Source organism: Hordeum vulgare, chromosome 3H, assembly GCF_904849725.1.
Source record: "Hordeum vulgare subsp. vulgare chromosome 3H, MorexV3_pseudomolecules_assembly, whole genome shotgun sequence".
In the NCBI taxonomy this organism is placed as follows: Eukaryota; Viridiplantae; Streptophyta; class Magnoliopsida; order Poales; family Poaceae; genus Hordeum; species Hordeum vulgare.
Genome location: NC_058520.1, coordinates 333,449,279 through 333,467,043, shown reverse-complemented (window position 1 = coordinate 333,467,043; position 17,765 = coordinate 333,449,279). Strand labels below are relative to the sequence as shown.

The window sequence follows — 17,765 nt, the reverse complement described above, 5'->3', positions numbered from 1 at the left end:
GAGTTAATCTTCCAGATGAGATAGTGATGGTTCTCCAAAGTCACTGCCACCAAGCTGTGAGAGCTTCGTGATAAACTATAACATATCAAGGATAGATACAATGATCCTTGAGTGATTCGTGATGTTTGACACTGCGAAAGTAGAAATCAAGAAGGAGCGTCAATAGTTGATGGTTTGTAAAACCACTAAGTTTCAAGAAAGGCAAGGGCTAGAAGGGATACTTCGTGAAACGGCAAAACAGTTGCTGCACTAATGAAGAGACCCAAGATTAAACCCAAACCCGAGACTAAGTGCTTCTGTAATGAGGGGAACAGTCACTGAGGCGGAGCAACTCTGGATACTTGGTAGATAATAAGGCTGGCAAAAGTCGAAAGAAGTGTATTTGATATACATGATGTTGATGTGTACTTTACTAGTACTCCTAGTAGCATGAGGGTATTGGATACCGGTTCGGTTGCTAAGTGATTAGTAACACGAAATGAAAGCTACGGCATAAACGGAGACTAGCTAAAGGCGAGGTGACGATACGTGTTGGAAGTGTTTCCAAGGTTGATATGATCAAACGTCGCACGCTCCCTCTACCATCGGGATTGGTGTTAAACCTAAATAATTATTATTTCGTGCTTGCGTTAAGCATGAACATGATTGGATCGTGTTTATTACAATACGATTATTCATTTAAGGAGAATAATGGTTACTCTATTTTCTTGAATATTCACCTTCAATGGTTTATTGAATCTCGATCGTAGTGTTACACATGTTCATGATATTGGTGCCAAAAGATACGAGTTAATGATGATAGTACCACTTACTTGTGGCACTACCGCTTGAGTCATGTTAGTATAAATTGCATGAAGAGGCTCCATGCTGATGGATCTTTGTACTCACCTGATTTCGAATCACTAGTGACATGCAAATCATACCACATGAGCAAGGCCTTGTTTTCATTGAGATGAAATAAGATAGTAACTTGTTGGAAGTGATACATTTTGATGTATGCAGTCCAATGGGTACTGAGGCACGTAGTGGATATCATTATGTTCTTACTTCACTGACGATTTGAGTAGATACAGGAGTATTTACTTAATGAATCACAAGTCTGAAATGTTGAAAAGTTCAATTCCGTTTCAGAGTGAAGTCCGTCGTAACAAGAGGATAAACTGTCTACGATATGATCATGGAAATGAATATCTGAGTTACGAGTTTTGGTACGCAGTTAAGACAATGTGGAAATTGTTTCGCAGTTCATGCCACCTGGAACATCATAGTGTGATGATGTGTCTAAACGTCATAGCCACGCACTATTTGGTATGGTGCATACTATGATATCTCTTATCGAATTACCACTATCGTTTATGGGTTATGCATTAGAGACAACCGCACTCACTTTAAATAGGGCACCGCGTATTTCCGTTGAGATGACACAGTATAGACTGAGGTTTAGAGAAATCTAAACTGTCGTTTCTTGAAAGTTTGGGGCTTCGACACTTATGTGAAAAAGTTTCAGTCTGATAAGCTCGAACCCAAAGCGGATAAATGCATCTTCATAGGATATCCAAAACGGTTGGGTACATCTCCTATCTCAGATCCGAAAGCAAAGTGTTTGTTTCTAGAAACGGATCCTTTCTCGAGGAAAGGTTTCTCTCGAAAGAATTGAGTGGGAGGGTAGTAGAACTTGATGAGGTTATTGAACCATCACTTCAACCAGTGTGTAGCAGGGCGCAGGAAGTTGTTCCTGTGGCGCCTACACCAATTGAAGTGGAAGCTGATGATGGTGATCATCAAGCATCGGATCAAGTTACTACAAGCCTCGTAGGTTGACAAGGTCGCATACTACTACAGAGTGGTACGGTAACCCTGTCTTGGAGGTCATGTTGTTGAGCAACAGTGAACCTACGAGTTATGGAGAAAGCGATGGTGGGCCCAGATTCCGACAAATGGCTGGAAGCCATGAAATCCGAGAGAGGATCCATGGATGAAAACAAAGTGTAGACTTTGGAAGAATTACTTGATGGTCATAGGACTATTGAGTAAAGATGGATCTTTAAAGGAAAACAGACGATGATGGTGATAAGTCACTATTAAGAAAAGCTCGACTTGTCGCAAAGATGTTTTCAACAAGATCAAACAGTTGACTATGATGAGATTTCTCACTCGTAGCGATGCTAAAGGTCTGTTAGAATTATGTTAGTTGTTGATGCATTATTTATGAAATATTGCACGTAGGATGTCAAAATATTGTTTCCTCGATGGTTTCCTTGAGCAAACATTGTATGTGATACAACCAGGAGGTTTTGTCGATCCTAAAGATACTAGCAAGTATGCAAGCTCCAGCGATCCTTCAATGGACTGGTGCAAGCATCTCGGAGTTGGAATATATATACTTTGATGAGATGATCAAAGATTTTGGGTTTGTACAAGGTTTATGAGAAACTTGTATTTCCAAAGAAGTGAGTGGGAGCACTATAGAATTTCTGATCAGACATATTGTGGATCAGAAGTAATGTAGAATTTCTGTAAAGCATACAAGGTTGTTTGAAAGGAGTTTTTCAAAGGAATACCTAGATTGCGCTACTTGAACGTTGAGCATCAAAGATCTATGGAGATAGATCGAAAGCGCTTAATATAAGTTTCAACAAGATGCATGCCTTGACAAGTTTTTGAAGGAGTTCAAAATAGATCAGCAAAGAAGGAGTTCTTGGTTGCGTTGTAAGGTGTGAATTTGAGTAAGACTCAAAACCCGACCACGGCAGAATAAAGAGAATAGACGAAGGTCGTCTTCTATGCCTTAGCCGTAGAATCTAAAGTATGCCATGCTGTGTACCGCACCTGATGTGTGCCTTGACTCAAAGTCTGTTGAGAGGTACAGAGAGCGATCCATGATTGAATCACTAGCAGCGGTCAAAATTTATCCTTAGTAACTGATGGACTAAGGAATTTTTCTCGATCATGGAGGTGGTTAAAGAGTTCGTCGTAAAGGGTTACGTCGATGTAAGCTTTGACACTAATCCGAATAACTATGAGTAGTGAAACAGATTCGTATAGTAGAGTAGATATTTGGAGTATTTCCGAATAGCACATAGTAGCAGCATCTATAAGATGACATAAAGATTTGTAAAGAACACACGGATCTGAAAGTTTCAGAACCGTTGACTAAAACCTCTCTCACGAGCAAGACGTGATCAGACCCCATAACTATATGAGTGTTGGATTCGTTGGAATCACATGGTGATGTGAACTAGATTATTGACTCTAGTGCAAGTGGGAGACTGTTGGAAATATGCCCTAGAGGCAATAATAAATTAGTTATTATAATATTTCATAGTTCATGATAATCGTTTATTATCCATGCTATAATTGTATTGAATGAAGACTTATATACATGTGTGGATACGTAGACAAAACACTGTCCCTAGCAAGCCTCTAGATGGCTAGCCAGTTGATCAAAGATAGTCAGGGTCTTCTGATTATGAACAAGGTGTTGTTGCTTGATAACTGGATCACGTCATTAGGAGAATCACGTCATGGACTAGACCCAAACTAATAGACGTAGCATGTTGATCATGTCATTTTGTTGCTACTGTTTTCTGCGTGTCATGTATTTGTTCCTATGACCATGAGATCATATAACTCACTGACACCGGAGGAATGCTTTCTGTGTATCAAACGTCGCAACGTAACTGGGTGACTATAAAGATGCTCTATAGGTATCTCCGAAGGTGTTAGTTGAGTTGGTATGGATCGAGACTGGGATTTGTCACTCCGTGTGACGGAGAGGTATCTCGGGGCCCACTCGGTAATACAACATCACACACAAGCCTTGCAAGCAATGTGACTTAGTGTAAGTTGCGGGATCTTGTATTACGGAACGAGTAAAGAGACTTGCCGGTAAACGAGATTGAAATAGGTATGCGGATACTGACGATCGAATCTCGGGCAAGTAACATACCGAAGGACAAAGGGAATGACATACGGGATTATATGAATCCTTGGCACTGAGGTTCAAACGATAAGATCTTCGTAGAATATGTAGGATCCAATATGGGCATCCAGGTCCCACTATTGGATATTGACCGAGGAGTCTCTCGGGTCATGTCTACATAGTTCTCGAACCCGCAGGGTCTGCACACTTAAGGTTCGACGTTGTTTTATGCGTATTTGAGTTATATGGTTGGTTACCGAATGTTGTTCGGAGTCCCGGATGAGATCACGGACGTCACGAGGGTTTCCGAAATGGTCCGGAAACGAAGATTGATATATAGGATGACCTCATTTGATTACCGGAAGGTTTTCGGAGTTACCGGGAATGTACCGGGAATGACGAATGGGTTCCGGGAGTTCACCGGGTGGGCAACCCACCCCGGGGAAGCCCATAGGCCTTGGGGGTGGCACACCAGCCCTTAGTGGGCTGGTGGGACAGCCCAAGAAGGCCCTATGCGCCATAAGAAGAAAATCAAAGAGAAAAAAGAGGAGGTGGGAAAGGGAAGAAGGACTCCACCCACCAAACCAAGTTGGACTCGGTTTGGGGGGAGACTTTCCCCCCTTGGCTCGGCCGACCCCCTTGGGGCTCTTTGAGCCCCCAGGAAAGGCTCCCCCTCTTCCCCCTATATATACGGAGGTTTTAGGGCTGATTTGAGACGACTTTTCCACGGCAGCCCGACCACATACCTCCACGGTTTTTCCTCTAGATCGCGTTTCTGCGGAGCTCGGACGGAGCCCTGCTCAGACAAGATCTTCACCAACCTCCGGAGCGCCGTCACACTGCCGGAGAACTCTTCTACCTATCCGTCTCTCTTGCTGGATCAAGAAGGCCGAGATCATCGTCGCGCTATACATGTGCTGAACGCGGAGGTGCCGTCCGTTCGGCACTAGATCGTGGGACTGATCGCGGGATGGTTCGCAGGGCGGATCGAGGGACGTGAGGACGTTCCACTACATCAACCGCGTTCACTAACGCTTCTGTTGTACGGTCTACAAGGGTACGTAGATCACACATCCCCTCTCGTAGATGGACATCACCATGATAGGTCTTCGTGCGCGTAGGAAATTTTTTGTTTCCCATGCGGCGTTCCCCAACAAAAACGTCTACAACAAAGTACTTAGCGTGATTTCAGAGAAGCGGTTTGCACATGTGACAAGTACAGGATAAGCAGGTGAAGAATAACTCAGGTGAAGAATTTGAGGTGAGGAATTCAGAGGAAGTCTTCAGTCAAATTCTTCAAACAGTATAGATGAAAGTATTCAACATGCAATTGATGAAATGAGAGTGTTGACGAAATAGAACCAATAGCTCGATGAAGACAATTGTTGATGACCCGGTTCCAACTGTTGTGACAGTTGTACGTCTGGTTTGGAACGGCTTGGTATTGAAACCAAAGGACACATAGTCCCTACCGTATTCTCCTTGAGCTAAGGACACACAGTCCTCGCCCAACACTCGTGGTAAGTCTTCAGGGCAGACTTCCAAACCCTCACAAACTCGGTCACCCGGCGATCCACAATTGACTACTGGATGCTCTAGACCATGACGCCTAGCCATCTGGAGGATGCACAGTCCTCAAAGGTAACAAGCGTCGGTTCCACATAGGAATAACTTCTTCAGTGATGCTCAATCACTTGGGTTTTGGTTTGGGTTTGGGTGTTTGGGGTATTGCCTCACTTGAGGATTTTCACTCAAAGGCTCTGAGGAATTTGGGTTGCTCTAAATGACTAGTGTCAGTTTCTCTCGGAACAGCTGCTACTTCTCAAACAACAACGCTAGAAATTGACACGTTGACGGAGACTGGGCTTGCGTTGGTTTTTCCCTTGAAGAGGAAAGGGTCATGCAGCACAGGAGCAGTAAGTATTTCCCTCAGTTTGAGAACCAAAGTATCGATCCAGAAGGAGGGTCTCGTCAAGTCCAGAGTACCTGCGCAAACACAAACATGCTTGGACCCTACGCTTCAAAGGGGTTGTCAATCCCTTCAAGATTGTTTTCAAAGTGAGAACTGAAAGTGGAAAGTGCAACGAAGTAAAAAGTATAAGGCTGAAAATATGGTGTGGAGTAGACCCTGTGGGCCATAGTGTTCACTAGAGGCTTCTCTCAAAATAGCAAATATCACGGTGGGTGAACAAATTACTGTCGAGCAATTGATAGAACCGCGTAAAGTCATGACGATATCTAAGGCAATGATCATACATATAGGCATCACGTCCGAAACAAGTAGACCGATACTTTCTGCATCTGCTAATATTACTCCACACATGGACCGCTATCCAGCATGCATCTAGTGTATTGAGTTCATGACGAACAGAGTAACGCCTTAAGCAAGATGACATGATGTAGAGGGATAATCTCAAACCAATGATGAAAACCCCATCTTTTTACCCTTGATGGCAACAACACGATGCGTGCCTCGCTACCCCTTCTGTCACTGGGTGAGGTGATCGCACGGTATGAAACCCAAACCAAGCACTTCTCCCATTGCAAGAATCATAGATCTAGTTGTCCAGACAAAACCCACAACTCGAAGAGAATTACAAGGATATGAAATCATGCATAAGAGAGATCAGAAGAAACTCAAATAAGATTCATAGATAATCTGATCATAAATCCACAATTCATCGGATCTCGACAAACACACCGCAAAAGAAGATTACATCGGATAGGTCTCCATGAAGATCATGGAGAACTTTGCATTGAAGATCCAAGAGAAAGAAGAAGTCATCTAGTTACTAGCTATGGACCCGTAGGTCTATGGTGAACTACTCACGCATCATCGGAGAGGTCATGGTGTTGATGAAGAAGCCCTCCGTATCCGAATCTCCCCTCCGGCAGGGCACCAGAACGTGCCCCAGATGGGATCTTGCGGAGACAGAAGCTTGCGGCGGCAGAAAAGTACTTTCGACGATCTCCTGATCTTTTTGGGATTTTTAGGGAATTTAAAGGCGCAGCCCCTAGGGCTTGTGGGGCCCCTGAGGCGCCCCTGCCTTGGCTCTCAAGCTTCCCGATCTTCTTCCGTTCCAGAAAAAATCTTTTCGGGGATTTTCTTCCGTTTGGACTCCGTTTCAAAATCTCCTCTAAAAGGGGTAAAAAACATGGAAAAAACAGGAACTTGCACTTGGCACTGAGTTAATAAGTTAGTCCCAAAAAATATATAAAAGGCATGCATAACATCCAAAGTTTGACAAGATAATAGCATGAAACCATCCAAAATTATAGATACGTTAGAGACGTATCAGCAGCCAACCAGCTAGTGGTTATGGGGGGCAGCTATTTATAGCCTGGGAGCATCCCGACATGATTTGACATAAATGCCCTTTAATAATATGACTGTTGGGTGGATAAGATCTGGGACAGGTGGCGCATGGCGCGACAACGGTCGGAACTTTCAACTGTGAAAGTCCTCATGTCTCTCATGTTCCTCACTTTGAGGATTTGGTAGATGTAGATTTGGGTTGAGCATCATGGGGAAATTTGTTCCATAGTTTTATCTCGACCCCCTTTAACAGTATGGTGTTCCTATGACTCAAGTATAAAGAAAATGAAACAGAACGAGTAAATCTTCAAGCTTCAAAGTCTTCAGTGTATTTTCTTCAGGACACAACGAATTCCTCATCTTCAATATCTTCATGAGGAATATCAATTTCTTCGCAATTTCTTCACGATCAAAGTCTTCAAGGAATGACCAAAGTCTTCACCCGAAGACATTCATTTTTAGGGGTCGATATTCATCGAATAACTCAAACTCCTCAGCGACTTGTAGAGCCTGTGTACACTTACAAACATATCAGTATCTTAACCTATAAGTCTTCAAACCACCAAAATCACTAAGCGGCACTAGATGCACTTACAGTGTGCCACAACAGTTTCAGTTTCATAACCATGGAATGGATTAGATTCTACTATAGTAATTAACTCGGGATCAACAAACAATTCATAATCCTTATGAGTAACGCATATAGGAGAAGTATCAAATTTAGGATCATGTTTCATTTTCTCCATCATAGATTTTTCTTCCAGATTCTCAAATCATCTCTATCATTACAAGCAAGAAAATCTCTAGCTATCTCCCCATCGATAACACAACCCTCGGGTACATCAGGCAATTCATATCTATTAGGAGAGCTAAGCATAATGAGTGATTCATAGTTTTCTTCAGTTTCAACATTTTCAGATTGTAACGATCTAGCAATATGAGCATCAAGTAATTCACCAAGTGTCACATGTTTATTTTTATCAAGCATTGCAGTAACTCCGCCTATTTGTTTTCTCAACATAGCTGGTCCCAAGCCCGGGTAAAGTAGGATGTTTGTGATAGGCTTAGCGAGCCAATGTCAAAACTCAGCCACTCTTATGGAGATGAAACCCAAAAGATTGCAGTAGCATCTTCATAAGTTTCATGAAATTCATAAGTAGCATCATCAAGTACTCACGGCATATCAGAACAAGCAACAAGTGGTGGTGTCATAAGCTGATTCAAAATAGTAGGTGAATCAAAAGCACAGCTAGATGATAGTTCCTTACCTCCCCTCATCTTAGAGGGTATGATCTTGGTTCTATTATCTTTTAGATTCTTCATTATGGCAATTGGATATCCTCAAGAGAACACGATAAATAGAGTTATGCCCCCCGACAATGATGCCAAAAGTGGTCTTGATAACCCACAAGTATAGGAGATCGCAACAATCTTCACGGATAGTGTTACGCCCTAATTTATCGATTCGACACAAGGGGAGGGAAAGAATATTTGTTGGTCTTAGCAATTGAGTTGTCAATTCAACCACACCTTGGGATGTCTCTTTGCAGCAAAAGTTTTAGTAGCACGGCAAAATAGTAATAGGAATGGTAACATTAACAGTACCAGTTTTGTAGTGATTGTAACAATAGCACCGGAAATAGTAACTTGGCAAGATTCAGTATATGAAAAATGTAGGCACGTGGACCGGTGATGGATAATGATTTAGACAACATCAATCATGTAATAGTTACACAATAGAGCGACACAAAACTAGCTTCAATTCATCAACGTAATGTAGGCATGTATTGCATATATAGTCATACGTGCTTGTGATAAGAACTTGCATGACATCTTTTGTCCTACCCTCCCATGGCAGCGTGGTCCATAAGGAAATCTAGGGGATATTAAGGCCACTTTTAATAGAAAACTGGAACAAAGCATTAACACATGGTGAATACATGAACTCCTCAAACTCCGACAATCACCGGAAAGAATCCTAGTTATTGTCACCTTGAGGTATGCGAATCATGAGAGGTAATAGGTGCATACAACTTGCAAGATAGGATCTAAACACTTTCATATTCAGAGAAAACATAATAGGTTCAGGTCTAAAATCATGGCACTCGGACCCTAATGACAAGCTTTAAGCATAGCAAAGTCATATCAACATCAATCACAACATATTGGATACTAGGGATCCAACCCTATCAAAATAACTCGATTACATGATCAATCTCATCTAATTCCATCACCGTTCAACAAGCCTATAAAGGAATTACTCACTCCCTATGGTGAGCATCATCGAATTGTTGATGAAGAAGGGTTGACCATGGGCTAGATAGCGACGTTTCTCGTGTCCGGATTCGTGCAAATCTTTTCATGTATGTCTTCAGTTTGCGAAAAAAATCGCGATCCGATATAGAACCGCGTTGGATTGTTTCTACGGTCTGACTGTTGCATGGAATTTACGGATCCGCTTTAAAAATGTCCTAAGCAACCTAAAATATTCAAAAAAGTAAATAAATCTAAATGGACCAAAGGGCCTGGCTGATGGGATGCAACATGGCCCAAGTAGTTTGCAAAATACGAGATCTTAGCCGTTGCCTTGTACTTACTCCGTTTCATCTTTTATGAGATTTTAGTATACACTACAAATCTTAAAATATCGGTTATTTATTTTGCTTCGTATGTAGTCTATAATGTATTAAAAAAATAAACATAAAAAAATATTTGAAAATTTTATGATTATCAAAATCGCTTGCATCTATATTGTGTTAAAAATAATATTTAGGTGAAAGGCAAAACGTAAAGCACCTATCCGCGGATGGGAACAGCGAGGGGAAAAAGGAGCAGGACACGGCACGTGTTGACCCTCGCTGCTGCCCCCGTGCCAAGTCTGTGTTGTTGCCTCACCAAACCACGGCTCGCACAGCCACAGAACCTGATGCCCAGCCCGACGCTCCACCCCAAGCCATTGCATCGAACCAAACGTCACGGGAACCCGCGCAGAAAACAAAACCAAGAGAGATTAGATTAGATTATAACAGAGCGCAATCCACGTCAGAGGACGAGTAGAAAATGGAGGATAGTAGTATAAAAGCTGAGGAACAAGAGCGGGGGAGAACAGATAACACTAATAAATAAATAAAATAAACAAAGCAAAAAGGAAAGCGAAATAAAAAGAAGAAAAAGGAAACGAAAGGTGGCGTAGGGGGAAGAGGAGGCTTTCGTCTTCGCAAGAGGAACTGGTCGCGCGTTGCGTTGCGTTCCGTCCCGTCCGTCTCCAAGGTTCTCTGGGATGGCGTCGTCGGAGGTGGTGGAAGACGAGGCGTCGGCGTCGGCGGCGGCAAAGCTAGCCAACGGGGCCGCGGACGTCCGCCGGAGGGTGGGTACTACTAGCCCCCCGCCGCAGCCCTACGGCGCCGGCGTCTCCTTTCCCCCGATTACCCGTCTTCTGATTTTTTTCTGGGTGGTTATTTAAACTGCAGAGGGACCAGGCCAAGGCGCTGCTGTCGAAGCAGGCCGTCAAGATCGCCACCAAGGCAGAGGAGCACGAGCGCTTCATCTTCAAGGTCTTTTCTCCGATCCCCCCCTGCTTAGTCTCCATCTTCTGGGCTTCTGGCTCTCCCAAAATCTCGTCGAGCCCGTGTTCTGTTCATCTCGCGGTTAAATTCGGCACGCATTGATTGTGCTATGCAATGTTTCAACATGTGCTGTAAGAGATATGCTGGCGGTGTGTACTGTTTTGGGGGCATTTTGGGTAGGAATAGATTACTGTGGTGATGAATCTCTTCATTTATTGCCATGTACCACTGCCATGGCTCATGGCTGTGACGCTATTCCAAACGTCTGTACGTGGGGAATGCTCTTACATGGTGGGTACTGGCTTAATGTGCAGGTCACACACCTGATGGGTGTTCTTGGATTTGGGACATTTTGCTACCTCCTGGGTGCCAGTAAGCTATTGCCGAATCCATCTGTTGGGTTGCATGCTATTCCTGAAGGTTGTGGTCGGTTTATCTTACGGTGCTCTGATTTCGTTTTGCAGGACCACAGGATGTGCCGTATGTGTATTGCCTGTTTTATGTCATATTTGTTCCTCTCAGGTGGATTTATTACCGGTACAAGAAGTGGCACTACTATCTTCTGGTGAGTCCTTTTTAACTGTGCTGGTTTCATTGCTTATATATGTAATAGCTAAGTAGCATTGTTATCTCAAGTGTCATGCCCAACTGTCACGGTTTTAAAGTGTCAATGTCAGTATATGCTGTAATAAGGATGAGTGGATCGTAATATGACGGGTTAATTGAATAAATGCCACTCGAATTCTGGTGATTCCGAGAAACGCCAATGCAATTTCCAACTATTAGGATATGCTATTATGCTCACTTATTTTGGACAAAAGGCTGGGGAGGAACCCAACTTTAAATTAAAAATTAAAATCCCCAAACGGCCAAACTTACGACCAAGATGCGGTGCTGGGGATACCAATTTAGAATGATGATAGCTCACAAAAGAAAATGACTACTGCAAGCTATGACATGATAGATAGATAAAGTTGTCACTGGCTTGATCTTTTCGACCTCCAGCAATTGGTGAGCAGAGCGCGTCGGCAGTTTAGGTCCCTACCGTCACTGGGATGTTATCATGTATCTTGTTCCGAAAGGCATATTATCATGTACTCCGGCTGGATATGTAGGCCCTATTTCATATTTCGAGATTTACTTTTACTGTCAACAAGTTCAATACTTTATGAGATGTATGTCACACAAATTATACTGCTGAATTCATATTTGAAAGGAGTTTCCAGTGGTATAATTTTTTATAACAAACATCTCATATAGTATTGATCTTGTTGACAGTCAAAGTAAATCTCGAAGTATGAATTAGGTACTATATTTCCGGATGGATGGAGTATCTTGTTCATGTATCTGTACTATGTTTTTAATCGGAAGACAAGTGCTGCTCGTAGCATAAAGTACTAATGTTTTTAATGCACCTTTACTTGATGACTGCTGTGCTTATGGTTTGCCCAAGGCTCAAAGCTGACATTCTAGTTATTTTTCATTCTGAGGTTTTAGTGTTACGTTTTGTTTGTTGCTAGTTCAGTGGACACGTTTCATACTTTTTCAGTGGATTGCATTACATTTCTCTGTTCTTGGGCACAATACTATAGTGCATTAGTAATAAATCCACTGGGTTACAACCATTGATGTAATTTGCAGGATTTCTGCTACTATGCCAATACTTTTCTCCTTGTTATGATTCTCTTTTATCCGAAGGATGAAAAGCTTTTCATGGTTTGCTTCTCATTTGCGGAGGTATGAAAAGGATTCTTGTGGGTTGCCTGGTTTCTTTTTTGTGCTTATAATATGTGTGCAATCATTTGTTTTTTCATTAAATCTTTGTAGGGCCCCCTTGCTTGGGCATTAATTGTATGGCGTTGCAGCTTGGTGTTCAGCTCATTCGATAAACTTGTTAGTGTTCTAATACACCTCTTGCCTGGTACGTTATCTTACTTGAACATCCCAATTCAATGCATAGGTTGATAGGGAACTTTACTTTCATAGGAAAGCACCATCTTAGTCTAGTGAAACTATTTAACCATTATGTTTGGTGCTTATTGAAATTGTATGACGTGCATGTGATATATGGAAGCCTTACAATGAGTACTTTGTTGTCATGTTATGCCAAGGGGAGCCTTAGTATAAGCTGTAGTAGATATGAGCAATTGAACTAAAAGCTGCAAGGGGAGCTTGAGTTTAAGCTATAGTAGATAAGGGCTGTCGGCTTGAAGTTTATTCTGACTTTAGGGTTATGATGCCACTCTATTATTCATCCAGCAGTTCTTGCCAAATGTGTAGTATGACTGAAAGAGGGCTTATACAGGAATAGTTTTGTTCACTATCCGTTGGTGGAACCCACAAACATTTGCTGCCATGCATCCAGAAGGAAGAGCAGCAAGAGTCACATGGCCATATGTGGAGGACAAATCTTATCTGTGGACATGGCTGTTTGTTGTTCCTCTAGCTGCTTACACCTTGTGGCAACTCATGTATTTCCTCATAGTTAATGTGCTGCGTCGGCAAAGGCTGTTAAGGGATCCTGAAGTCATGACATCATACAGGTATGTCTTTTGTAGTATTTCTGTATACCTATGAGTGGAACAATATGTATGCTAAGTGGTGCTGTTTGATCACCGGTGGGGATGCCAATTGTAGTTTGAGTTCCTCCCATCTTCTGTACTTCCTCCAAGTGTCCTACTTAACCTTGCGTATTCTCCCATGTGAGAGAATCCAGTAATTTATCGTTATCAATTTTGGCAGGGAACTGTCAAAGAAAGCACAGAAAGCAAACAACATCTGGTGGAGACTGAGCGGATTGCTTGGTGACAAGAATCGTCCTTTGATGTACATACTGCTTCAGGCACTGTTCACAGTGGCGACATTGGCTTTCACTGTACCCATATTCCTTTCGTACCGGTTGCATGGGATCTTCCAAGTACTAAAGGTGTGTGCGGCCACATGGAACGGCGGAAGCTTCATCCTGGAGGTGATGCCTAGGCAGGTCGTCCAGAAGGAGAAGAAGAGACTTGAGATGAAGCCCATTGAACAAGCAAACTTGAAGGAGCACATGGACGGTCCCTCAGGTGACCACCAGCATGCATCCGAGGAGCCAAGTCAGTGAGGGAACTGATTTGGGGCGTAAGATTAGATTGTCTGGTTGTGGTACTATCGTGTAACCTTTGTTCCTTCTGTGAGAAAAGTTGCTATCGATGAATGTTATGTTGGCTTGGGACGTTTCAGGGCTGTTTATGGTGGGATCGCTTGGTAGGGTGTGTGGGCATGTTTGACATAGCCATAAACTGTTTTGACTCCCTGCACACTGCAAACCTCCATTGGCTCAACTCTGCTAAGCGTGGTGCTCCTCCCAAAGAAAGATTGGGCGGAAGGAATCGCCGATTACAGACCTATTAGCCTTATCCATGCGATTGCCAAGATCTTGGCGAAAGTGATTTCCATGAGGCTGGCACCCCACATGAACACCCTCGTCGATGCGGTCTACGACAAGGGGACCCCCTTTCTCTGTTGCTCTTTGTGATTGCCATTGACCCTCTCTATCAACTTCTAGCATTGGCAACTCAGAAGGGCCTTCTCCACAAGATTTGTGGCCGTGGCACCATTGTGCGAACTTCACTCTATGCGGATGATGCAGTCGTGTTCGTCGCGCCAATAAAGAGGGATGTTAACAACCTTGCATCCATGCTGAGGGGTTTTCGTGAAGTCACCGGTCTTCACACAAAGTTCCAAAAGAGCTCTGTGGTGCCAATCCGGTGTAGTCACCGGAATATGGACCGCGTCCTCGAAAATTTGCCAGCAAAAAAAGACAATTTCCCGGTGACTTACCTAGGCCTACCGCTTTCGGTTCGGAAACTAAAAAAGGAGGACTTCCAGTACCTTGAGGACAAGGTGGCACGACAATTGACCCCCCCGGGAGGGCCAAAACATCACCACCATTGGGCGTACGATGCTAGTCAAATCCGTCATCACCTCCCAAGCGATTTACTCCATCACCCCTTTGGTCGTGCCCCAAGGAACTTTGCATAACCTCAATAAGATGGAAAGGGCTTTTCTCTGGTCCGCATCAGGCAAGACCTCCGGTGCCAAGTGTAAGGTCAATTGGGAGGTTGTCTGTCGCCCCCTCGAATATGGTGGACTTGGGGTCCTCAATACTGAAAAATTTGCGCGTGCTCTCAGACTGCGGTGGCCTTGGTATGAATGGACAGACCCATCCAAACTTTGTGTGGGCCTAGGTTAAAGGGTCGATATGGTTGACTAGAGGGGGGGGGGGGTGAATAGGCAACTACCAATTTTTAGTTTTTCTTAACAAGTTAGGGTTAGCAACATAAAGGTTCTCTAAAATAATAACTAGGTGAGCAACCTATATGATGCTACCTACTATGACCGCTAAAGCAAGTAAGAAATACTCTACAACAATAACATACACAATGTAAAGGTAAGAGATAACCACAAGTAGAACCGATGAAGACGAGGATGTGTTACCGAAGTTCCTTCCCTTTAACAGGAAGTACGTCTCCGTTGGAGCAGTGTGGAGGCACAATGCTCCCCAATAAGCCACCAGGGCCACCTTATTCTCCTAACGCCCTCACACAATGCAAGGTGCCGTGATTCTACTATAGGTGCCCTTGAAGGCGACGACCGAACATTTACAAACAAGGTTGGGGCTATCTCCACACAAAGCTTGGAGGCTCCCAACAAGACTACAGAGCTTCACCATGATGGAATATGGCTCCGAGGTGACCTCAACCGTCTAGGATGCTCAAACACCCAAGAGTAACAAGATCCGCAAGGGATTAGTGGGGGAATCAATTTTCTCTTGGTGGAAGTGTAGATCTTGGCCTTCTCAACCAATCCCTAGGAAATCAACAAGTTTGATTGGCTAGGGAGAGAGATCAGGCACATATGAGCTTAGGGAGCAACAATGGAGTCTGGGAGGGTAAAGGTAGGGTTTGTGAGGTAGGTGAACCCTTTATATAGTGGGGGAACAAGTCCAACCGTTACCCCCACCGTCAGCACGCCGCTCGCGGTACTACCGCTTGGGGGCAGCAGTACTACCGTTGTCCCTAGCGGTACTACCGCCAGGAGGAAGCGGCATTACCGCAAGCCCCAGTGGTACTACCGCCAGGACTGAGCGGTACTACCGCCAGGCTGACACAAAGCCACAGCAGTAGAAATACTACTATCGAGCCTACCACCGCTGGAAAAGTATTCGCAAAAAGTCTGGCGAAGTACAACCGCTCAGAGAGGGAGGTACTACCGTCCCCTAGCGGTACTGCCGCTCAGCTAGCGGTACTACCGCTCATCTGGAGCGGTACTACTGCTAGCGAGCGGTACTACCACTTAGCATGAGCGGTACTACCGCTGGACCTTTTGCAAATGCTGTGAAAGACCAAGGGGTGCTCCATTGCCGCAAAGAGGAAGTGGTGGAAAGAAAATGTGCGTGTGTGAGAGTTGATTCCACCCAAACCTTTCCGACGTGCCCCCCCTCTTAATAGTACGGCTTTCCTACTAGTCAACACTACCAAAGAGAACCGTAGGAAACACCGCGCTCCAACAACACCGAGGGGCGACGAATCATCTTGTGCCCTATGATGTATTATCTGAAATGATCAACACACACGATTAGTCCACAGAGGTGCTGCCATCAATCACCAAAACTACTTAGAACAAAATATGCCCTAACAATCTCCCCCTTTTTGGTGGATTGATGACAACACCAGATTTGCACAAAAACATAATAATGAAAACATAGACATGTGAGCATAAAGATAAAGGCACAAGATAAATGATCTCACATGCTAAGTATAGAGAGAGACTTTAGAGATAATATAAGGATAGCATATGTCTCACACCATATGACGAAGAGTCTTCACACACATAATAAGATATACAACAGACTTAAACCAACCAAGTTCAGAAAAGAAAGACACAAACACGAACGAAAAAACCAAAGGAAAATCTCTAACACTCTCTCCCCCTTTGGCATCAGTACACCAAAAAGGCAGAGAGAACGCGAACACAGGTGGTGGCTCATTCATCCTCATCCTCAGCAGACACATCCGTAGCGTCCTCATCGTCCTCATCATCATCCTGCTGCTCCTCGTGATCAGACCCTGCTGCATCTTCTTCGTCAGACACCTCCTGATCAGTCCCATCCCACTGGTAGTCTCCAGCCTGCATCCAGACAGCCTCTGGAGTGATGACATCCTCAGAACCACTAGAGACGTGCACATCAAGCGTCCTCAGCAGGCACTTATTCCGCTAACGGTTCTCCTTCTGCGCCACATGAGTTTGATAATGTCCTTTTGCCTGCATGCAAAACAAGGTCCTCATCTGGTCCTTCAGGGACCCCATCTGTGCCTTCAACTTCTTGGCCCAAGATGGCTCAGCAGAAGAACGAGTCTGTCAAGCGGCCCATTAACGATAAAATGAGGAGACACAATGCAACCGTAAAATATGAAAAGCCAACATCATACAATGACATCATAAAGATGAACTAAAATATCGGCACGACAAAATTAGCCGTCACAAGAGGACGAGCACAAATAGAATGGGAGTAAGGGAAAAGAAAAATAGAAAAGAAAACCAAGGATTCAAGTGATGGAAACTATGTGACATAATATACATATACATGCAATGTCACTAATTAAAGTTGAACAATCCACCGGAGTAGTAAATCAGATAGGCCTTGACATTGGGATGTAGTTTACTTCAAGATGACGGTAGAATACTAAATCAATGCTCTATTATCTCAAACTTTGTGGTATAAATGTTTTTATTAAAAGTACTCTTAATTCCAAACAGAGGTGCATTTGTTTCAAGCTGGCTCAAACACCTGATTATAGTCAGATTTGTGGGTTTCACAATAACAGAATGAAATCACAATTAAAAGTAATATATAATTCTTACATACACTTATCCGTTTGTCGGCTCAATAGTTCCTAGCATATTTAGGTACTTATGA

The 17,765-nt window shown here is 43.6% G+C and overlaps 1 protein-coding gene across 1 annotated transcript; it reads left to right on the top strand.

Moving 5' to 3' along the window:
* Positions 1-10,370: 10,370 nt before the first annotated feature.
* LOC123443773 (glycerophosphocholine acyltransferase 1) lies at positions 10,371-14,023 on the top strand. Its single transcript, XM_045120299.1, has 8 exons — positions 10,371-10,605; positions 10,709-10,792; positions 11,119-11,176; positions 11,269-11,369; positions 12,446-12,541; positions 12,632-12,725; positions 13,110-13,347; positions 13,547-14,023. The coding sequence occupies exons 1-8, from the start codon at positions 10,519-10,521 to the stop codon at positions 13,905-13,907; spliced, it is 1,119 nt and encodes a 372-aa protein (XP_044976234.1). The 5' UTR covers positions 10,371-10,518; the 3' UTR covers positions 13,908-14,023.
* Positions 14,024-17,765: the final 3,742 nt, after the last annotated feature.

What these genes read in the sequence shown, in the direction of transcription:
- LOC123443773 (XM_045120299.1), top strand. Translation starts at nt 10,519, where the DNA reads ATGGCGTCGTCGGAGGTGGTGGAAGACGAGGCGTCGGCGTCGGCGGCG. An exon ending in CCGCGGACGTCCGCCGGAGG is followed by an intron (nt 10,606 to 10,708) that starts GTGGGTACTACT and finishes TTTAAACTGCAG; the next exon opens with AGGGACCAGGCCAAGGCGCT. An exon ending in ACGAGCGCTTCATCTTCAAG is followed by an intron (nt 10,793 to 11,118) that starts GTCTTTTCTCCG and finishes CTTAATGTGCAG; the next exon opens with GTCACACACCTGATGGGTGT.